This window comes from Ciconia boyciana, chromosome 1 (genome assembly GCF_034638445.1).
Source record: "Ciconia boyciana chromosome 1, ASM3463844v1, whole genome shotgun sequence".
Lineage (NCBI taxonomy): Eukaryota > Metazoa > Chordata > Aves > Ciconiiformes > Ciconiidae > Ciconia > Ciconia boyciana.
Window position 1 is genome coordinate 117599205 of NC_132934.1, and position 24243 is coordinate 117623447.

A 24243-nucleotide genomic window follows, 5' to 3' on the forward strand; every position below is an offset into this window, starting at 1 on the left:
CAACTAAGGTATTTTAAACATCTACCTGTTGAATTCAGTTGTTATCCCTGTACTATATTATGAAACTAGATTAATATAGTCTACCAATAATTCCATCTTGTATTAGCTTGGCTTTGTCTCTCGTTAAAGATTAAAGACTGTATTCTGAGAAGATTTAAATAGAAACAAAACCTTATTGCGATAAAAGGAAACAGAGGTTACTTAGTTAGATGGCTTCCATCTTTCTTTTGATTTGTAGACTTCTAAAATATGTCTTCTGAGGATATACATGTGGGACAATGTAATAAACCTAATATTAGGCTCAATTTTTCTGAGTTACTTTTTCGAGTTACCTAGAGTCTTCCTTTGTCTTGTATATGAGCTAAGGGAAACTGTACTCTTGAATTCTCATGGTCTCTGATTCTCATTTTGCTGAGAAAAATGCTTTAACTGAGGTGCTTGTAGGCAGGTTACAAAAGGGAGGTTGAAGCTTTTATGGATACACATATCAGGAGACTTATGGCAGGAGTGGTTGCATCTGAACACAGACACAACCAAATTGCTGCTTTTTTTTGAGAGCTTACAGAACCCAAATTATATATGTGTGCAGCTACCACTGTGGAGCTGACATGTTCATGTGGCTATTTGTTTTAAGTCTCCAGAAGATTCCCTGATAGACTCTTACAGGGGACATGGAAGTATTAGTAAAGTTGGCCTCTTGGTGATGTGGTGATTGGAGTAACCAGCGTGGAAAAAAGTCTCATGGAAGTACTATTCCAGAGGAGAGGCTTCTTGAGTGATGTGTCTGTCCTTGCAGAGTAATAGCAGCTTGCATACCTACAATTTGTGTGTCTGTTTATTTACCTATTCCTGGTTATCTGATTTGTTTTAAATTGCCCTAGTTTTGTAACTACCTCAGATTTGTACTGTATCTTGAGTCACAGCAGTGAACATACTTTTCTCTTCCCACTAGGAATAGGCTAAATTTGTTGGGAAAGTATTTGGCAGTTGTATTCAGTTCATTCTTTTTGAAAAATATCTCAGCAGCTGGTTGCTATAGAATCATTATATCTCTTCCAGATTTTAATGTTTAGTGGGTTGGATACAGTGGGGACGTTATTGGCAAGGTAACTGAAAAAATGTGTTAAGTTCTTTCTCTCTTGGGGTGATGCTGGCTTAGTGCCTCTTTGTAGGACTTCTTTATTACTGTTTTTCAATGGCTTGCATGAGCAGTACTGTTGGTGGATGCTGTGACCTCTGGCACTGAGTATCTGGTTACTCATATTTTTGGCCAGGCTGTAGCATTTTAATGTTATGGTTCATTTCTTTTCTTGCATCTTTGTGTATCAGTTCAGTTGGTATGCCAATCTAGAGATAAGGATTTAAAAAATGAGGTTGAACCGAGTTTCTATTATAGGTCTGCAACACTTAACTTTGTACTAAAACCAATAACAAAATTAGGTCTCTCTTGCAACTGTTAGATACCACTTGGAACAGCTATGGTCCCCTCCCCTCCAAGCTTTTTGGGTTTGGGTTGTTTTCTTGTTGGGTGTGGTTCCCCCCCCCCCCCCCCCCCGCTTCATAGTGCTTAATTCACAAATTATTTAGATATGTCACTGGGGCCTGATACTCTGAAATTGCTGTTTTGTAAAGCAGACCAATTCTCCTGTCACAGAGAGAATCTTTTCCACGGTTCTGTTATATTGACATATGCAGTCCTCTAGAAGATCAAATCTTAAGGATTTGTCTATGTAATCAAAGCTTTTTTATTATTCAGAAATAAATCAGCCTGAAACATAGGCTATGGTCAAGATGGTTCATGCACTTCATCTTGTATCCCTTCAGAATTTTTTAAGAATGGCCTTCTCTTCAGGGTTGGCATAAACTATGTGTATTATTCTAATACCTGTATATTGTTTGCATGTTCAGGCAGGTATATGTTTAGTTCTGTCTTAATATTCTAAATGCTTTAGTTCAGAAGCGGTGTGGTAGCTTTCTTAATTGTCAGTAATGAAATTAATTTCCCAGAAAGACTCAGGGAAGACTACCCAAATTTCGAAGTAGGTTAATATAAGGAAACAGGTGAGTAAAACATAAAACTTACTATGTTTGTGTAGCCTGATGCTGGCCACCAGCTGTCATTTCTAGCTTTAGCTCTGACATACCAGTCCCTGTTTCGAGACAGTTTTGTCTCCCTCTTCCATTGCTGCTGTTATACAGTAAGTTTATTCCTATTATTTCCCTACAAGTAAATAGTACACACTGTCCTGAGGTATTACATTTTCTTGTTAGTCTTCAATGTTTGTGCTGTTACCCAGATTCTTTGCCTCTATTTCAACTTGATTCACTTGGTACCTTCAGTTTGCTGAGGATTTTAACACTGCATGTTTTGACAATGTACTGGCTGCTGGCAATCAGATTCTTGAGGCCTCCGTTAAGACTTCATTTTTGGGCTGTTAAACCAACAAGAACTTTTCAAAAGGCTAAAGTAGTGATTGCAGGGTTGGAAGATGCTGATTTTTCAGCTGGGCCTAATTCAAAATTCTTTCTCTTTTGTTAGTGTTGTGGTTTAACCCCAGCTGGCAACTGAGCACCAGACAGCCGTTCCCATGGTGGGATGGGGGAAGAGAATTGAAAGGGTAAAAGTGGGAAAACTCGTGGGCTGAGATAAGAACAGCTTAATAATTGAAATAAAATAAAATAATAATAATAAACAATAATAATAAATTGTAATGAAAAGGAAAATAACGAGGAGAGAGAAATAAAACCCAAGAAAGACAAGTGATGCAAATGAAAACAACTGCTTACCACCAACTGACTGATGCCCAGCCAGTCCCCAAGCAGCGGCCTCCCTGCCAACCTTCCCCCTAGTTTTATTGCGGAGCATGATGCCATATGGTATGGAATAGCCCTTTGGGTAGTTGGGGTCAGCTGTCCCAGCTGTGTCCCCTCCCAACTTAGTGTGCACCCCCAGCCTACTCGCTGGTGTGGTGGTGTGAGCAGCAGCAAAGGCCTTGACTCTGTGTAAGCACTGCTCAGCAGTAACGAAAACATCCCTGTATTATCAGCACTGTTTTCAGCACAAATCCAAAACATAGTCCCATCCTAGCTACTATGAAGAAAATTAACTGTATCCCAGCCAAAACCAGCACAGTTAGTACCTTGAAGGAAATGGAGGTGCTGGTTTTTTACTTTCTCCCCACTCCTCAAGCATTTAAATTCTCAGCTGTACAAGCAGTGATTAAATGAGCCATAGACAAATGTATATCTGAGATACTTGTGTTATTCTCTCAATTGTCATCATATATTTAGCATTTAAGAACTGGTAGTCAAAATAATTAGTGAGTTTTTTCAGCAGGTCTTAAAGTAAGAACATGAACTGTTGCCATATAGTAAAACTGTGGTAGCTCAAAACAGTTGTCATGGACATTGTTCATTGGAGAATTAAAAATAAAAAGGAAAAAGAAAAGAAGTGTGAGTAAATGATCTGTTTAGTCTAGAATGTCAGTGCATCTCTTGGCAATGCTTGCTGGCAGGCTTTATTGGGGATTACTTGCTTCTGCCTTTTTCTCCCTTAAGCATATGAACTGGCATTTTTTACTGGAATTTTTTTCTTGCATAATTTGGGATTTCCTGCTTAAAAGTTGCACTAAAACAGCTGTACGTTTGAAGGAGTACTTTGAGTACTTGGGTTCTGAAACTGTCAGCAGCAGTATTTAAGCAGATGAGAACTGAGGCACATTCATGTAATTTTATCTCTATGGGTACTTTATTGCTCACTTATGTGAGAAAGTAAAGTTGATTTGACTTGTGTATGAGATTTATGCTAGTGCTGCTCTGGAAAGTTTAAAAGTGATAGAAAATAGTACTGTAGCTTTAGGAAAATTAGTTATTGTCACTAGATTTTTCAGAGGAAATTAATTTAACAATCTTACTCTTGCTGTGTCCCACACTTACTATAATTTACTGCTTCATGGGACCTGTTATGATTGTTTGCAACTTTGGAACTGAACATATCTAATAGAAAATGCTGTATATCATACTCAGCATATTTAGTGCCTCCATTGGTTCTTGATTAGACGTATTCATTGTTCTGATGTCACATGGTCGTTGAGTGTTACTACCTTTTTCTGTCCCCAGAGGGGACAAGGTAATTTTGAGGCAAAAGTTCAGATTCTTTCCCCTGCAAGTAGCCCACTCTTCTTTCCAATACGTTAATTTTTTCTGTTGCCTTTCATTTCAAGTGCCGGTAAATGCCATGTGTATATTTCAGGAGAGTTGAACACTAGACTGTTGAGTTTTTGAGAAAGGCTTTTTTGTCTGATGAAGGTTTGATTGTAAGTGCTTCAGTATATGGGGTTTTTGAACGGCTGAAATATTGACAACTTAGTTTTCAATGTAAAATATCTTTAGCCTACACTTCTCCTACAGACAAGTGACTACAAGAAAGTCTTGCTTGGAATTTTAGAAGGTAACTTATTAGCTGTAATGGTTGGTGAAGGAGTGGATGCTTCATTATAATGCCAGTTTTCATTTTCAGGTCTTAAGTCAGAAGCTAAATAATCAGAAATGTATTTTTAGAATCCAAAGTTTATTTTTAAAATCTTGTCAGTTGCCAACTCTTAGAGTATGCTGTGCTGTACTGAAGCCAGCCAGTGCAAGTTGAAAAATTCCTGCTGAATGTACTGCCAATTATGCTAGCCTCTGCTCTTTCAAGCTTCCTTCACAGCTGTCCCCAAGCCTCTTCTGATGATGTCTCTGCTGCAGAAAATGGCCCTCAGGCTATCTTCTGCTGGAGTCATAAGACTCAATTTTCAAGGTAAACTTGCCCCTATTTTTAACAAGCCAGATTGAGAAAGAAAGTAATCCTGATCCTGATTCAAGAGTGAAAGCACCTTTAAAAGTTGCAATAGCTTCTGGAGTAGGTTGAATAAATGGGGACTGTAATAATTCTAGCTGTCAGGTTTTAATCCACTACTGCAAGTGTGATCTATAAATTGTGCAAACTTGTATTCCTCCTGTGCTATAAATTGTACAAAGTTTTCATATCTATCATTCTCGCACGAAGATATGTTAACATATTTGTAATGGACAATAAATGTCATTTGTAATCTTATACTACAGATCTCTGCTATTTCTTCCCCCATGTATAAATATGTATGTATGTAAACCTGATTCATGACCTACAGATGTGATCCTGTTAGCAAAGTAAGGTGGGTTCCTGTTCTTCCAATAAAAAGAGGTTCATCTTTCTCCGGGCAGTTTTTGGTACCTAGCTATATTATTTTATTGCTATATTAATACTGACTGCCTGTTTGAATGACCAAAAAATGGAGAATCTTGAAAAACTAATGTTACTTACTCAATATGGTTTTTTAGAAGAAATCTTATTAGGGTACTGTTTTCAATTTGTGAGAAGTGATAACTGAATTAGGTATGACATATGTCTGCCATGGATACTGTGCTCTCCGGGCTGGAAATGGAGTGACTTATGAGAACTACTTAGTCAAATTAGATTAGTAGATTACAGTCAGCTAAACAGCTAGAAAATATGAGAATCCTATATGTAAAGTCCCATTTTAAGATGAGATCAAAAGTGGTGAACCAGAGTGCAAAAAACTACCTTACAAAAAGACAGAAGAATTTCTTAAATTAACTTTTTTTAAATTTGAGAAAGATTAAAACTGCTGCAAGTGAGAAACGTCCTTTGCATCAGGAGAAGTAAATTCACTAAAATATCTCTGTGATGGTAGCATACGTCTAACATCCCTTCTGTTATATGTACTCAAATGTTTTTTCAATCTTACTATGTATGTATACACATATATTTTATGTGAGCTGTTTATTCCAGAATCTTTCTGAGCTTTGGCAGCATGCTTTATCCTGAACTTGAAATCAGCATAGAAAGGAAGGAGCTGTCTTGAGGTTAAGCTTAAGGACTAGACATACGTTTTTCTGGTTTGGGAGGCATATCAGTATATTGGTCGCTATCAGTGTATCTCTTTCATCCTATCAATCTTGAAACCATAAGACAGAATAATATGCTGAAGATGCACAAGTTTAACCAGCTTTTCAGGAGCTTGAGCTGTAATTGTTAACAAAGCATGGGAAATAACATTCTGTAATTTCTCTTATGTTGTTACTGATGGCAAGATTAAAAATGGAGAGAAGGTAGCTTCATAGCCTTTGCAATGATATAACTTAAACACTACAGATTCCTTTCTTTAGTGTGGTTATTTCCTCTTTTTATAGAATTAGATTTTTAGGCATGGAATTCTCATTTTAGTGAAGATGATGTAAATTTCTTGACTTTGTCCTAGGATTTCACTTGATAACTGTTTAAATTGATACTAGAGGTGGCATCTCTGTCTGATTCCCTGCAAATCATGGCTTTGTCTTGACAGACACTAACTTTCAGTGAACCAAAGTGAGCTCATGGCAAAAAACATACCAAGAGAAAACTGTCTGTCTGAGATATAGCACTGATGACTTCTATAGGAATTTAAAGTTCACGCATTTAACAAGATGGCTGGAGTCTTTCACTTCTTCAACATCTGTGTCCTTGTGAGGGAAGATGAAAAAGAAGGGGTCTTACAATCCTATTGACTACTTTAAAAAAGAAATATACTAATCACTAGGCAGGTCAGATCCTAAAACAAAGTTCTGTCTTCAGATCATCATTTTGTGTCATCATTGGATGATGGGTGTAACATCATCTTCTGAGCATATTTGATCTCTTCTCAGAAGTGTGAAACTTGTAAAGCTTAACCTTTGTGAGGTTTTACATGAGTGCTGTAAGAGCTGTGGGAGTTTGACGGAGGAATGGGATGAGTTGTGTTTGAACTATGAGGTGGATGAACCACGAAGGCTGCTGTAGCATCATGCCCTTCTTGCGCTTTTATCAGGCTTGTGTTGTTTCATTCTTTGTTGGCCCTCCTCTCTGTGACCTTTCTTTACTACTCCCCATATAAGTGTTTCAGCTCTTCACTTTTTTCTGTCCCTGCCTCTGCTGAGGAAACAAGTCTCTTGAGGATGCAGAGTTCAGGGTGTTTCTTCATAGTAATCAACCTGCTGCCACCACACAACTTCAGTGAATAAGGATCATACTGTTACATACCAGCAGAACTGTACTTATGTGTGTAGTTGGGCACTGATTAATAGTTAGCATTTTAAAAACTTGCAAATGTGAGGGTTTTTAAGGAATTCAGTAGGCTTGTTTTCATAGCTGTCTTCACTTTCTGCTTGAATCAAACTTGAAAGGTTTTTTAGATCTATTATGTTGGGAAATCAGAGCATTGTATTACAATTTTGCAATTTGATTTTTTTCCTATTCGAAGACAGCCCCACAACCATAATGTGACTTGTAACAAATTTTCCTGATTACTAGGTACTGAAAAACAGACGACTTTTGAAGTACCCACAGGGGAGAAATTTGTAAGCTACAGTAAATAAACCTCCCCATGCTGCAGATTTGTGACTTACAGTAAATAAACTGTTAGCACTAACAATAACATTAATGTTCTTATCCTCTTTAAGGAAAGGAATTTTTATCCTGGAAAGAGGTATTAAAGCATTTCAGTACAGGGAAATTACTCTTTTCAGTATTATTAACCATACCGGCTTCTTTGGTCATTTACAGAAGGACCATAACAAAGTAGCCTGCTTTCCAGATCAAGCACGAAAAATGCCTGTGCATATGGTGCCTTCCCCCTGTAACCTGCATTCTTCAGAGAAGCCATCTTATCAGCTATAAATATTTATATACTGAGAATGAGCACCTCTTTTTTTTTTAACTGCTTGGTATATGTATCTTTTAAAAAAAAGTCCTGTCTTCTGTATCTTCTGTATCAAGTTTTTTTTCTTGGAGTTGGTTGTTTGTGTGCATGTCCTGGTTCTGTCTTGTGTAGGCTTGAAATAATTCCCAACCCTTGGCAGAAATGCAGAGTGTTTGTAGCCTGGAACTTGGTGACACTGTGTTTGAGTGATCCCGTTGCTCTCTCAACTGCTCAGCAGTTAGAAAGTGCTGCTGTGGAATAGTGTTTGCAACATCCAGCTTGTTATGACTAAAGCTAAAATCTGTCTATTCTTCCAATAAACTCTTGCTTCTACCTATCTCTTTTTGTGGTGAGGAAAACCTTAACCTCACTGTATGTGTGCTTTGAAGGAGCCTGTGTTGCATAAATACTTGCACCTCAACTCCAGTGAAATATATGGAAAGCCTTCCTTGGTTTTTTTTGTGTCTTTTTTTGTAATTTCTTTGCTGCCTCTGAACTCATTATTACCACTGGTAATATATTCAACAGGATGATTCCTGTCCTTGTATCTTAATGTTTGAAGAATCTTTTACCCCAACCAAGAACTGAAACTTTTCTGATTGTTGTTGAGATGCAGGAGACTGATTTATGTGGAACTGATAGAAAGCACACTCGTCATCTGGAAAGGAAACTTGTTACATGCCCTTACACAATTTTTGGTGCCGTTCAACTGCACTCGCAGTCAATTGATAATTCTATTTAATATAGAAGTAGAATTTATAAGTTGGAATATGCTTTTAAAATTTTTTATGTATGTATCTACCATTCACCATTTCATTGTGCAAAACATTTTTCTTTCCCTTATGCTGTCGCATATATCAGTTGCCTAGCCTTGTGGACACACCTGAAATGCTTTTACTCTTTCGTGAAAATTGCTTCTAGGCATGTTGAAGGGGAACTGGTACCCTGATGGAAAAAGGAAACAGAAAAACCTTACTTTGGGATATACCCTGCCTTATGCAGTTAAGCCCTTTTTACTTCAGCTCATTAATGTGTTCCTAAGGATATTTTAAATAGGAAACATTACCTCTAGCAATTGAGCTTTAACATATTTAATTCATTATTTAAGCTTTATGCAGCTTTTGCATTCTTGACAATGTAGGAGAATCCTTTATCCTCCATATGTACTGTTGTCTGATAAGCAACCTTTCTAGTGTAAGGAAATACCTTAATTTTACAAATGCCCAAGGGTCTGTCCTTATCACTATGTGAAAAATAGCACAGGAAGTTTCAACCTGTTCATCCAACACTTGCATTTCTTCCCAATAAAGCTTCTATTTAAAGTGCTGTTTTGTCTTTTCATTGTCTGCTGGAAACATATTTGTGTTAAATGGTATACTACTATCCTTGGGTAACATCAGGTAGGTCTTTGGAATATTTTTTTTTTCCAAAGGTGTCTTTTCCTTTATCAAACTATATACCATTGGTTTAATTGGGTTGGTTTTGAAAGAAGTGTTTCATTTTCTGTAAAGCTGAGAACTGATGATCCTACTCATGGAAAAGAGTTCTGGATCTTAGTACAAGTAAAGCTCTAGCTAAATAAAATGGTCTGCTTCATAAAAGAAATGAAGCTGCAGTAACTAACTCCTTGCAATATGTCAGCTGCTTTAGACTCAAGTATGTTGTCTGTATTCACCTGGGAACTATTATTTGTATTGTTTTATTAGTAAAGTTCTCTAAATATTCTGCTAAGGGTGTCTGCCTTTATGTGATCTTCAGTTTCAGAGAGACTGAGGAGGGTTATTGAGTTGTATCCTGTGTAGCAGGTACTGCTTATTGTATATGTTTCTTATTTGAAGTAGAAAAGAGATTGTGTCCTCCTCTTTAATCTCTTTTTAAGCACAATTTGTCACCATTTCCTTGACTAGAATGTAGCATTGGTAATTTATTCACTGTGTTACTGCTTTTAGAGAACTTTGGCTGAGTCCTCTTAAAGCCTGTTGTATGCCAAATGAGTAGAAGCCAAAATTTGGTAATCTTTGTATGAGTCAGTCCATGCATACTTTCATTATTTATATATATATATTTATATTATATAAAAATAATTTCATAAGTCAGAACAGTTTTGTCTGTTCATGCTTTTTCTGATTCTATGTCATTTCCTATCTAGTCTCCAGTATTTCCTAAAGGGTCAGGATCATCTACAGATGCAATACTGGTTTCTTCAAATAAGTTAGTAAGTTGTCATGGGTTGACCTTGGCTGGCTGCCAGATGCCCATGCAGCTGCTCACTCACTCCCCTCCTCAACAGGACAGGACGAGGGAGAGGATGGGGTGAAAAAGCTCGTGGGTTGGGATAAAGACAGGGAGATTACATTAACAGTTACCCTCACAGGCAAAACAGACTTGACTTGGGGAAAATTAATTTATCACCAGTTAAAATAGGTTTGGATAGTGAGAAACATTGACAAATTGAAACAATGCTTTTCCCCCTCCTTTATCCCAGGCTCAACTTCACTCCTTCATTCCCAACTCCTCTACCTCCCCCATGCCCTGGCAGCACAGGGGGGTGGGAAATGGGGGCTGTGGTCAGTCCATAACAGTTCTTCTCTGCTGCTTCTTCCTCTGCATGCTTTTCTCCTGCTCCAGCGTGGGTCCTCTCCACAGGCTGTAGTCCTTCAGGATAAACCTGCTCTAGTCTGGGGTCCTCCATGGGCTGTATTGTGGATATCTGCTCCATTGTGGTCTCTCCATGAGCTGCAAGGCAATATCTGCTTCAACATGGTCTCTCCGTGGACTGCAGGGGATCCCTGCTGGGGTGCCTGGAGCACCTCCTCTCACCTTGGGGCTCGCAGGGCTGTTTCTCACACTTTTCCCCTCACTGCCAGGCAGTGTTTTGCCCTTTCTTACACACACGTTCCCTGAGGTGCCACCATCTTGGCTGAGGGGCTCAGCTGTGCCCTGCAGTGGGTCTGCTGGAGCCTCAGAGAGGCCGCCCCTGCAGCCCCCCACTGCTGGCACCTGGGCACCTGCAGTCCATATAACTTTTTAAACTCATCCTTGTAACAAAAAGGATTTAACCTTGCTGTTTGATGCTAAGTGGTGTGGCACTCTATGTAGATACCTACACGTATGAAGCTACATACATATTATTTTTATAGCTATATACTTTTTATTACATGTAAATTATGTGTTGCTTGTGATGAAATCAAAAGGGTCAGATAACTGGGGTTAATGCAGTACTTGGATCACTGCATTGTACGCAAATATATTCAATTGCCTTACAGTGCTGGGGTCAGGACTGTACCTGTGTGTTAGTGCCACAGAGCAGAGAATTTCCTGGTGTGTGCTGCGTCGGTAGCTTTACAGGACAATAAGACGTTTTTAGCTGTATATGAGAATCCTCATAATTAAATCTTGAGAATTTTGTTAAGTGCTTGCTTAGTCAGTATAACCCCAACAACTGTGACTATAACTTTGCGGAGTATTTGTGTGACCCCTTTCTCTGGGGATTTCTGTTGTGGAAGAAAAAAGTAATTTCCAAAAAAGTTAGGAAAGCATCCTAATTTTCAGGATTTGTTTTAATGCCTGTTTTGTTCTTGCCTCAAAGAACAAGCTTCTGTCAACATGCTGCTCAGTGGTGCTGGGCAATTCACTGATAAGTGATTTCTTTTTGACATGAATTTTTGTTTTTTTAAACAAAAACAATGAGCGAGTCTCTGCCATTCACCTTCATTGCTTTGGGGTCTTTTATTTTGGTGAAGTGCAGGGAGATTAGCCATCCCTTAGGAATGCTACTCATGTTCAGGGCAGGTTCAAGGAATGCTTATGTATTTTGAGAGGTCTCCTTCAGAGAGTTTTGCCCTGAGATCAAAGTTCTTGAATTGACATTCTCAAGGAAATCGATATGACTAATTAGGAAAAAAAAAAGAGGAATAAGCCACAGAGAATGACCGCTATCAAGCTCTGTGAACAATATGGTTAAGTGTGACCAGAAGGAAGGCAAATAACAGGAATACTTGTCTAAATGACATAATAAATGTCTGTTCTTGGATCTGAAATTGCTCCTAATGTCATGCAGAAGAGTTAGGAAGACAGAGCTTTGAAGAGATTCAGAGCAGAAGGCACGTGGGTGGGAGATGTTGGCTACTTCAGTCAACAGCGATGTGGTCTGACACAACTACTGATAAGGCAGTAGTTGTGTCAGACCACAGGCAATTATTCAGCACCTACCAATCTACTGATTGGTAGATGCTGAGTAGTTTCTCCTATTTAAAGCACTATTTTGAAAATCTGCTATAGCAAACTGCTTTTGCCATACCACTGCATTTATGTAACTGATAATCCCCTTTCCTCTAAAGAGTTCAGAAGAGCAGATGCTTATGGAGGACAAACTGACCTACTCTGGAGTAGTTCAAAGAAGAGAGCCATCTGTGCCTTGCCTTATATCACCCACTTTATCCCATCTCTGCCCTACTAGACCTTTTTATCTTATGGTTTTGCTTACAAGGAGGGAAAAGGGAGTGGACACACAGATCCTGAACTCTCTCGATTTACACTTATGCTGACTCTGGGCTTTTTCTTCCTTCTTACCCTTCCCCCAGCATAACTGTTGCTTTGAGGCAGAGATGGAGAATGTGAAGTGAAAGAACTCAGAACATCTGATTTTTTTTTTCTTTTCCTTTTTTCATTGTCCCCATTTCAAATGATCAGCTATCAAGTTCAGACAAGAATGGGGGTTTGCACAGCATAGCTACATGGGATTAGGTTAGGCCTACAAGTAATGAAATCTTGGGATAGAAGACTGTCACTGCTGTCCAAGAAGGACTTGATGGCTCTGACCTATTCCTTTGGCTGTTCTCATTCCTCTAAGAACATCAAGCTAGGTTATGAGTCCTTCGATTCTGATCTCTATAATGTTAGAGACGGTTGTGTTGGCCTACTCAGAAAGGAGGAGCACAGATCTAAACCGTGTCCATAATTCCTTTGCTTTTCAGTCCTGTGACTGAAAACACAGCTCACAGGTCCACTGTCTCCACGCCCCTATTACTTCTGAGCTCATGCAGGGGTATGGAAAAGGAATCCTTGTGGTTAGGGTGGCTTTAGCTGCAGTGGAGGTAAGTAGCAATGATAGATTAAAATGTTGCATTGAGAAGGCAGGAACACTAGAGTAATGCTGGACCAATACGGTGAAACATGGGAGAGTTCACGTAGAGTTGTGTAGTGGGAATCTGTAGGAAAGTGGGGGAAGAAATTTATCAGCTAACCTCTGGTATATTTACATGACCTTCTTGACTTGCAAGTAATATAGCGGTGCCCACCTAGCTATAGGAGGTGGGCCAAGGGGGAGTGGAAGCAGTTGTGCTGTGATAGTTGATGTAGGAACAAGGAAAGAGTTAATCTGCAAAAAAATCAGTAATCATATTATTCTGTAGTTGAGCTATTTCTTGCTGAGGCAGTAAAGGAAGAAACAAAGTTACTTGTTATTTGGACTGGAGAGATTAGAAAACTTGATAAGGGAAAAATGCCTAGTGAAATAGAAGTGATCCAGTGCTACGCTGAGCTTTCAAAACAACTGTGCTTTACTCTCCGAAAAGCTACAGTTAAAAAGTTAAGAGTGGCTAAGTTAAAGGTGTGGCGTGACTATCAGCCTCTTCTTAGAATAATACACTAATATACAAATACCATAAAACTAGCACCTAGATATTACAGAGCCCTCAGACTTTGCTTTCCTTTGGCTAAGGCCGGACTCCAGGTTTTGGCCACTTTTCTCTTTTGTTCCGAGTGTATCTTCTACGTGCCATTGCTTAGTGATCCTCGAGCCATGGAGACAGCCAGATTAACAGTTCTGAAATAAAGCATGACTGTCTTCATTTTATGTAATGTAAATAGCAGAACCAATCTGCTTTATCTGATTCTATTAGCATTCAGTATAACTATGAACCATTACTTACTGGCAGTTGAGATCACTGCTCAAGTTCATGTTTGCAAAACAAAATAGACTTCGAGGGTCTAAGAGAGCACAATACTTTCATATCTAGCAGTGATATCATGCATTTCCTTGTCCTCCTTACTGAATCATTCTTGAAGTTAATGCCAGGCTACTGTTAACACTGTCTGGTAGGTGTGGCATGTATTCCTAGCTCTGTAATTCTTGTGTTTCAGATTTTTAGTGTAGCAGAACTTGTTTTGAAGGGGGAGGAGTCAGAACTTGCCAACTGCAATTGTGTTAATGAAGCTTTTTAACACCCCCCCCAACCAAACAAAAAAAGAAAGCAGCTTAATAGTACACCTTTGTAAGTAAAGACTACTAAAAAGAAAAAATAGAAGTTGTGAGTGCTAAGAAACTTAAGTTCGAACTAAAAGTTCATTCTAAAAATAAGAAGTCATACTTTACAAGGTCTGGTGGTTCAGAATGAAGTTGTCAAATATTAAAGTGAAAATAAAATAAGGTATTTATTTTATTTCTTAATAAGGGTTTTATAAACAGTTGAGTGATGCAGTGGGTTTTCCATCATGTTAGATCTTTTAAAATGAAAGCCAGTCATCTCTTTAAAAAGATACTGTAATTCAGTCACAGTTCACTCAGTACTGGAATTACTGGGTGAAATGCTGTCAAGATTAAAAACAGCCCATGTATGTACAAGATTAGAAACAGCCATTCAAATTGTGCTAGCTAGACTATACAACAAAATGATCTTATCACTGCAGCCTTTGCTTGCTTTCCTTCTAAGGTTAATTCAATTTGATTAAACTGGGAACTCCTTAAGGGAAAGACTTTTGCTTTGGTTATATAGCCCCTACTATCCTGAAACATTTTAACTGTAGTGCTTGGGAGCTGTTTGAGTACTACTGGTAATACATAGTCATCAGCAACATCTCTTATGCGGATGAAGGTGCAGAATGTAACAGCACTGGAAGATCTCCGGTTCTGTAACTTCTCATTTCCAACCTCATAATTTAGTTTCTCTGCTGCTTGTAATACCCATGTGCAAAACATGTTCTCATGGTTCACGATCAGACTGAATTAGGTTTCTGTTCCAAGTTACACTCTTAACTTTTATCATGAATTAGAATACTTTCCTGCCATAGTTTCCTCAGCTTTGAAATGGGGATTGTCATTCTCATTTGCTTTAGAAGGGATGATATTAGTGCCAATAACCAGTTACCTAATTGCTTCTCATCTATTCAAAGAAGAAAAGGACTAAATTTTCAAGGAATTAGTCTCTGAACTCTCTCTGAAGAAATAATCTTGTATGTTTGTTAAAAACAAGTTCTGAGCACCTTGCTCAGGTTAAATTAATAATTATTAATATTTAGATGTCAGTTAAAGAAATGAGAAATACCTTCACCCAGAAGTGTATGAGTTAATATAGCCTGGGAAACTCAGTACTTTGTTTTAATGAAAGACAAATTGTGGAAAACAGCAAGCCAGCTGTTAATCTGGATGGCAAAAAAGTCTGTTGCCTGGATCTTAAACTTGTCTGAGAACTTTGAGTGGTATAGGTCTGATTTGACCAAGAATCTTCTTCATAACCATGCTCTTGAACTTTGACCTTAAGGTCCTGAAGTAATAAAAATGTGTTTTGGACAGTGTGTCCCTTGTGTAGTACTTCAGCAAGAACAGACAAAAACCTGGTAGTTCCTGTGGAAGTACTTGTGGAGGGCTTTCCGACAAAAAACACTTAAAGCTTACATGACTGAACAAGATAAAGTGACAGTGCCATGGCAAGAAAATAAACAATGTCCTTAACTGCTTGCAAATTTGTTGTACACAGAGACACCATCTGTGGTGTTAGTCTGGGGCTTCCACCACAATTGTTGATAAATGTCAACATTAGGTTGAGAAATGTCTCCATTTTTCCTGTTTTTAGAAAGTAAGGAGTTCTTTATTTGTTAGACTCTTGAGCTGTCTTCTGACTTAGCGTGGAAAAAAGAGTGCCTTGCTACTAGACCTGTTGCCTGCTTGGTGGGTTTATAGTGATTTTTCTTCCTTTGTGGTCAGGTTATCCTTTCCCCATAGCAGAAAATAGATAGCGTGAATACAGAAGTGACCTCCTCAGCAGTTTGATCATTGCCACAGGAATTGAAAAGCATTTGCAATGGTGACGAGCTTTGTTAATCTCATTTGGATGCTTGGCAAAACATACAAGAAACAGTAGAAGTTAACATTTGTAAGGGTTTTTACAGTTAGAAGTCATTCCTGTAAAGAGCAGAAACTGAAAAGTTTGACTGAAACTGGTAACTGTATTAATGATCTGATTGCCAAAGAGCAAGAATCAAACTTTCATTAATGTCTTAAAATGTTTTGTTTTCCAACATCTATCTAAACCTACTAGGCTTTGCTGAATATCAGAGTCCTTTTATTAATACTAGTCTAAAGACTTTCCCATGTAACATGGGAAAACAACAAAACCTGCTGTTAGTCTGTGATACTCTCACATGACATCCTGCTTGGGAGTATTTTGTCATAATTTGGAATGCTTGAGAAGGATGTGGGTTTTTTATCTGGTTGGTTTTGTTCCTTCTTTTCCTGTAGGAGGAGGAAGGTGACTGATAAGTTGCCTCAGGAATTACTTCTTGAATTGTCTGCCCAAATTATCTTGCGAATGATTGTATAGGAATAGAAATGCTGTGCTGCACTTTAAGGAAAACAAAAATACAATTTTTTTTCTTGTGAAACTTGTCCATATAAAGACACATAGCACTGAAATAGTTAAATTGCTCTTAATTTATAACTCCTATGGCTTTATTGCAGTTTTCTATGTAAACATGTCCTTAGACGAGCACAGGCAACTTTAAATAGAAACTATAATGAAGTTTTGAGCCACATTGTTAAAGTCCATATATAATATGCAGTGGAAAGAATTTTCATACATGCCTAACTTTTATGCATAAGTGTTGTTAGTGTAGTTGTTTTCAACCTGATCATTTTTACTGATGTCTTAGATAAGACATCATACTTAAACTTCTATATGATCTGTATGTACATATGCAGTTAGTCTCTGTAAAAGTTTAAATATATAAAAATATGTATACCTTAAATATACCTTTAAATGAATAACTGTTTCTCTAGAAAGCCCTCCTCTAAGTTTAAGGAGGAGCAGAATGTTAAAAGAGTACTTCTTGTATATATAAAAGAGAGTACAACTTGTATGTAAAATATTGGTTTATGAGAAGAGAGTAAATGATTTGGAGTGAGGAATGGGAAATAAAATATTTCTGGGCTTATCTAGAATAGTATAAGATGGAAGAAAGAGCACTAACAGCTGAGATGGCTGGGCATTTCCTTGTCTTCCTTGCTCAGAGCTGGGTGTAAGCAAATTTTTCTCATAAACTAACCTGTGCGTTTTAAATGTATGTTTTAACAGTCTCTGTGTATATAAAAATAATTGTGTAGATTATGAAAGTTCTAATTGTACCGAATATAAAAGTTATGCCTGTCTGAATGCCTTGGTCCTGATGCATGTTCTACACTCTACATCCACGTGCCAGTATGATATTTCATCATCCCCCGTGCTCAGGCATGGGGAAAGCCTCATTGTGCTCTGAAGTCCATGGAGGTCATGGATGGGAGGATTCTATTTAATCCAGTAGGATTGCCACAGTGGAAGACAATCAGGGCTGAGAACCTATCTCCAAGTATTGTCCATCTCCTTAGCTCTGAGAAATAGCATTGGTCCTCAGACTGAAAAATGTAGGCTTCTCTGGTCTTACTGACCCCGTTATTTTTGAGAGATAATGCTCTCCTCTTTCCCCACTTTCCTTGCTGTAAATGTTCACTCCCAGACTGTGGGCTTTCCACCTCCCAAGTGATGGAGAGGTAAAACCCCTGAACACATATGTTGAGTGAAACTGGAACAATGCTGACAACCAGCATCCTTTCTGCCTGCTCGTAACAACATAGTACAATAATCCTGAGCAGCAAAGAATTACAAAGAGCAGACATGTATAATGGGTCTTGTGTGCATTTGCAAATTATTGATCTACTGGAACATCATTTGTTCATTACGCTGCATTCACTGACCTGAGAACACTAATGTTCTGGTGCTACACAGACCTTTGCGGGGAGAGGGCGTGCAGTATGGTTGATGTGGGTGCCACTGTGAACTTGAAAGCTGGTGTGTATGCCTTTTCTGGGCAGTTGGGAAGTACAGAACTTGTGAATGATCATAGTGTTTAGTGGTTTATATTGTGTGTATATTAGACTTACATCTCTGTTGTTTATAGATTCAACAAGGCTAAGTGCCAGGTCCTGCACTTGGGTCACAGTAACCCCATGCAATGCTACAGACTTGGGAAAGAGTGGCTGGAAAGCTGCCCAGCGGAAAAGGACCTGGGGGTGTTGGTCAACAGCCAGCTGAATATGAGCCAGCAGTGTGCCCAGGTGGCCAAGAAGGCCAATAGCATCCTGCCTTGTATCAGAAATAGTGTGGCCAGCAGGACTAGGGATGTGATCGTCCCCCTGTACTCGGCACTGGTGAGGCTGCACCTCAAATACTGTGTTCAGTTTTGAGCCCCTCACTACAGGAAAGACTGGAAAGGAGGTGCTGGAGTGTGTCCAGAGAAGGGCAAGGAAGCTGGTGAGGGGCCTAGAGCACAAGCCTTGTGAGGAGCAGCTGAGGGAACTGGGGTTGTTTAGCCTGGAGAAAAGGAGGCTCAGGGAGACCTTATTGCTCTCTACAACTCCCTGAAAGGAGGTTGTAACGAGGTGGGTGTTGGTCTCTTCTCCCAAGTAACAAGCGATGGGGTGAGAGGAAATGGGCTCAAGTTGTGCCAGGGGAGGTTTAGATTGGGTATGAGGAAAAATTTCTTCACCGAAAGGGTTATCAAGCATTGGAACAGGCTGCCCAGGGAAGTGGTGGAGTCACCATCCCTGGAGGTATTTAAAAGACATGTAGATGTGGTGCTTAGGGACATGGTTTAGCGGTGGTCTTGGCAGTGCTTGGTTAACGGTTGGACTCGATAATCTTAGGTCTTTTCCAATCTGAACGATTCTGTGATTCTAGATTAAGTGATATATGTTAGAAGAAAGTGGTTAATGTTGGATCTGTTTGTCCAGTCTCAGTGCAGTGATGGCTTAAGCTTTTTTGCGGACAAGTGAAAGTGAGTAGTTCAATGTTCTTTATTCTTTCTGATTCTTGTGGAAAATAAACTATTTGATGGACTGTTATTTAACAGTTCATTACTAGCATAATTTTGCTTATGGTAAGAGTTTTGGGCTGGCTTTCTAAGGCAACAGTGCATACGATTGACTGACAGTGCAGTTGTGGTTCCCCTTATTGTCTCTCCTTCTTCCTGCTTGAATAACTTCTGAACTCATTGGTCACTGTCAGTCGAATTTGTTAGAGTTCAAAAAATTGCTGAGATATCCAAGTTCCTACAAATACGAATATCAGTAGCTAGTTAGAGAGAAATTACTGCTTTCCTGAAAGGAATTGCACAGAGCTCATTTACCCCTTCTGTTTTTCTGTCAGCTTTCTGGTCAGTTGGTTCCTACATAATTTTTGTTTTGTCCCACTATGTGTTCTTTTTTGTTGGGGGTGTCGGGAGGAATAAGGAAGGCAGAGGAGTTAACGCTGTTGTGGAACTCTAGAGATTAGGGTACGAGGAATGCAGATCTAGAACAACCTGTTACTATTTCAAAATAATGTTGCAAATTGAAATGTCAGTGCTTGTTATTTCCGTCACAATAATTTACAAATATATGATAAATTTATAATATAATGACTATGCCAGATCATTTTCAGATAAATAACAGCTGGTCTCCATCCTGGAGATATTCAACCCCAAAAAATAGTGTCATAGAACAGCCTAGGTCAGAATGGACCTCGAAAGATCATCTGGTCCAACCTTTCATGGGAGAAGGAGCCTAGATGAGATTACCTAGCACCCTGTCCAACCGCATATTGAAAACCTTCGGTGATGGGGACTCTACCACATCACTGGGGACGTTGTTCCAGTGATTGATTGTTCTCACTGTAAAAATTTTCTTTCTTATATTGAGATTAAACCTCTCATGGTGCAACTTGTACCCATTGCCCGTTGTCTTCTCCATGTGGCTCCTTGTGAGGAGAAAGCCTCTGCCCTCTTTGTAGCTGCCCTTTAAGTACTGGACTACTGTGATGAGGTCCCATCTGAGCCTTCTCTTCTCCAGGTAGAAAACACCTAACTCCTTCAGTCTTTCTGCACAGGGCAGGTTCTCCAGCTCTTTGATACTTAAACAAAAAACTACAAAGTCAATATTGGAATGCTGTGAAATTCCTGATCTCTTTTAACCTTCATTTTCATATATAACAAACCCTGAGCTGTTGGAATCAACTGTCCACAGTTGCAAGGTTTAACTCCTGCAGAGTTAGGGCCCCTGATGTCACCTTGGGCATGTAAAATGAAACCTCTGGTTATGGAAGTTGGGTGTTACATTGGTAATAAACAGCAAACTTAAATTACTCTCATACTGGAGTATGTTGATCTTTCTCTCCCACTGTTTGCTTCCTATTGTATGTCTGTCTGAAGTCTATTTTATTTTGTTTTTCAGTCTCTCAAGTTTAAACATAGCTTTCTGCTCCTTTTCTCCATTTTACCCATCACTATTTAATCTGCTTACTGCTCTTTTATTATTTTCTTTTTTTTATTTTCTTTAGAATGCTTTTATGCTTTCTTTGGCATCCAGCACAGGGCTAGTCTTTAGACTTCCCACTCTCTCCCCTCTTTTGGATGTGTTCAAGGTAAAGGAGGAATAAACTACCAATTCCTTCGGAGTACTGGTAAGCTGTGGAGGAGTATGTTCCCTTAAGTGGCTAAATGTTTTCAGACCTTTTATGCACTCTTCTGTCCCAGTGTTTACAATATTTAAGTTTTCTTAGCTTGCAAAAAAAACCCCAAACCAAAACAACAAAACAAACCAAACACCTCCCCCAACCCGCCCTCTAGTTCTCTTTTGCAAGTCTCTTGTCCTTCCGTTGCTGCCCCAAGTGCTTTTCCCGTCTTTCTGCATACTCTGGGAAATTGAAGTAGGAAGAGAATCTTGCTCTGCTGGTCTCTGTCCTGTTACCTTTTTAACACTCGAGCGTAAAAACTGCCTGTGCTGTAAGATTCAACAGTACAAGTGTGGAAGCTCAGAGAACTTGTCTTTTTTTTTTTTTTTTTTTTTTTTCCCCCTAGGGTTTGCTTGCAGTTTTAAAAAATAGACGCATAATAGAGATATTGCCTGCAACAGAATACAATAAGAAAACAAAAGCAAAGATTAAAGTGCTGATCTTCTAGCACTTAAGAAATGCTTTTGAAAGAGCTGTACACCTAAGCTTATTCTGAAAACTCTGTATCAGTATGCATGTGATTTTAAACTTCTGAGATGATGCTTGCTGTGCATGAAATTAGTATCGGCTGTGTTACCTGGCATTTGGAAGAAGGTTTCTGAGTCATGTACCACAATTGGTTGCTCTGCTAAATTATGAGGAAAAAAAAAAATCAGTATTTTTTTCATAGTTCTCTGAATTACAACTGATGGGGAGACTGGCTTACAAAAGTGCTCTGGGTTTTTCTGCAGTGACATCTGTGGAGTGTATATATAGTAGGTTCCCAAGTTGGAAGCCAGAAGAGTATGTGGGAAGTGTGAAAGGGGGATGGGGAGGGGAGCAAACAAGAAATTCAGACAAAAGGAAATTGTTGATGCAAGTTAATGCCTTTTCTTAGGGATATTGATAAATTTCTGCTGCTGTTCAAGCAGTCTAAATTATTCTCCTTCTGATTCTGTTTCCTTTTGCTTTTCTCCTGTTGCCTGGAAAACATGAGTGGAATCTAGTAGGACAAGAGGCTGCTTTTTCATTGTTTTGTGGCTCTGTTGCTAGCTATTGTCCTCTTGGCTCAGGCAGTTCATGTCAGTCTTTGTGTGGAGTAAGAAAAATGTTTTTCCTTTTTTCTTTAAAGATTAAGTTTCTAGACTGTGTAGATTGCTTTTATTTGAAAAGCAAGCAGTGCTAACTTAAGAGTATCTCCCATCAACTAACCTATTTTTGCTTGCGATGTCACCTTTAGCACTTTTTCATTCAGATGTGCTTATTAAATTCGTGGGCTAGTTTGAGGGTAAAGCAGTCTTGAAATCTAGATTCATTTTTTAATGTCCTTTCTTTGAAACAAAGGAACTCTAAGCAAGACAGCGCATTTCATGAATTTTTCTGTCAGGAATAAAAAACAGATCACTGACAATGTTGTATGTTTTCAACAGTTGGAAATAGAGCTGATTTTGCACTTAAGTAGGAGCAGAGCTCTAACACTCGGTAAAGTAATGCAGCCTTGAGCAGTGTCACTGAGATCTTGGCTGTTGTGGCTGACTTAACTCTTTTCTTTACTACATCACTGGTAATTTATAAATGAAGATTGTTTGTGAGGACATTCTTGAAACAGAACTGAAATGTAGCTGTTTGCTAGTATGAAAATGCACTCATGGATGCATAGGATAGTGCAAAAAATGAGACTTAGTTCTCTTGTAAGTAACAGTTCTTGCAGGTAGTATTTATATGATCCTACTTCTTCACTGCCTTTATTTTTGCTGTGCTATTTGATTATACGGTAGTACAGAAAATATATTGAAAATGGAAGATACTGTAACTTTGATTACCTGTTTGTGTTGTTTGTTTGTTTTTTTTTTTTTTTTTTTTTTCCAGGCATCTGTTAACAAGCTAAAAGTGACAGAACCATGGCTCAGTTTCCAACACCTTTTGGAGGTAAGTTTTCTATAGTGTATTCTGAACTATTATTTATGCAAAAATTCTGCATAAAAGTGTTGCTTTCCGAATATGTTCTGTATGGATAGTGTTTATGGATAGTGTATCTTTCTGAGATGATAGTTTATCTGATTTGTGATGTTTTTGCAGACCCATTAGAGAACACACATGAAATTTTGCAGAGACATCTCAGAAGAGTCAAACAGAAAAGCTCTGCTGTATCCCTTTTTGTGCATTTATCCATTACGGTCCTACAGTTTGTAACTGTAGGGCAGATCCAGGCCATTCAGCCATTGGCAGTAGGGCATAGCCTCATTCTGCAGTTACCCAGTTTTATTTGCCTGTTTTAAGCTTCCCTACTCAGTCCTGCCTGCTTTTTTCATATCTTTTCAGAGGAAATTCTAAAATGCTATTTAAATGTTATAAATTCTCACTTTATGAGCACTAGTTGTGGCTGGGAATTGGACGTGCTTTTTCTTTGAGGATTCCTGGACTTTTTCCTTGCTAAAAAGTACACCAGATGCCTTTGGATGCTGTTACTTCAAATTTCTTTTCTTTATTGTCCCATAACTCATGTTTAGATTAGAACAAAGGTGCTGCATTTTTTTAGGTCTTCATTTATAACAGGGTAAGGTATAGCATCTTGAACGTCAGTCTTTTTGAAGGATCCAGGAAGGGCCCTGGTAGTGCAATAGAGACATTACTTTTTATTATTCACATGAAATACATTTTTGAGCCCGTTTTTGCAACCAATCTGAAGAAAGATTACAAAGATAAATTTCAGTGCTGGGAACTAGTAACTAGTTTGGTTCCACTTACATGTTGTGTGTGTTAAGGGCTTTTCTCTGGAGATGCAGATATGATTCTTGTTCTGTGTATATGTATGTTTGTGTATACATATATACATATAAATATGCATACACACACAAACAAGTGTGTGCATGTATATGTATATAAATATAGATGGAAGTCTAGTTTTTGGAATTGGATATAGCTAGGAACTTGCTAGGAATTTGTATCTAGTGTTAGTGTTTCAGTGGGAGACTTCAAGAAGAACGCATGTTATTCAGAGTATGTTGATAGAGAAACCCAGTTCTTGTTAAACACAATTGATTGGATGCAATTTCTGCCAGTCTGAAAAAGTCCATGAAGCACAACAGAAGAAGCATGTCTTTACATGGGGTAGCTAGAACAAACATATAATTGGAAGCTGCCATTCATTGCCTCAGTTATCTTTAAGTCCAGCCCTCTGGAATTAAATCTTGTTTGGTGCCGGACTTTCTCAGTTTGGGAGTGAAACTAGCTGCCAAAAGCTTTGATCAAATAAACTCACTGGACAGTTCCACATAGGATACCCTTTCAGGTCATATAAAAAGTTGTGAGTAACTTCATTTCACCCTAATTTTCACAGTCTAAGAGAATTCATGATGTGAATGAAATCTTGTTCAGACCAAAGTATTTCCTTTTGCTTAGAGTTAGGGCTGTATTTTGCATGCACCCATATTTAAATATGTACATACGTTCTTAATGGAAATCTTGTCTTCAAAGCATTCTCCTCTGCCCTCTTCAGAGAGTTATTGCATTACAGATGGATAGCAGCTTTCTTTTTTCAACTTTGTGTATTACCATTTGATCTTGCATATGTTGTCCAGAATCCTGTTAACTCTAGTACATGGTTTTAGGAAGGAAGGAATTAGCTATTTCTTCTCAAACAACTTTTCTCATCTGACTGCTCTACAACAAGGAAGTGGAAATAAGCACGTGGCTAATGTAGTTTCTGGAGT

At 38.6% G+C, this 24243-nt stretch overlaps 1 protein-coding gene across 10 annotated transcripts in view; it reads left to right on the forward strand.

Annotated features, from left to right (window-relative positions):
• ITSN1 (intersectin 1) overlaps positions 1-24243 on the forward strand; it is a 144614-nt gene that overhangs the window by 10998 nt on the left and 109373 nt on the right. For 8 of the 10 annotated variants that reach the window (XM_072845844.1, XM_072845870.1, XM_072845877.1 and 5 more), the window contains one exon: positions 22400-22459. The exons of the other annotated variants lie outside the window; for them this stretch is intronic. In XM_072845844.1, coding sequence (XP_072701945.1) covers positions 22432-22459 — 28 coding nt within the window. In that variant the 5' untranslated portion in view covers positions 22400-22431. Of the gene's footprint in view, positions 1-22399; positions 22460-24243 lie in introns of those variants that run through there. 10 annotated transcript variants of the gene reach the window in all.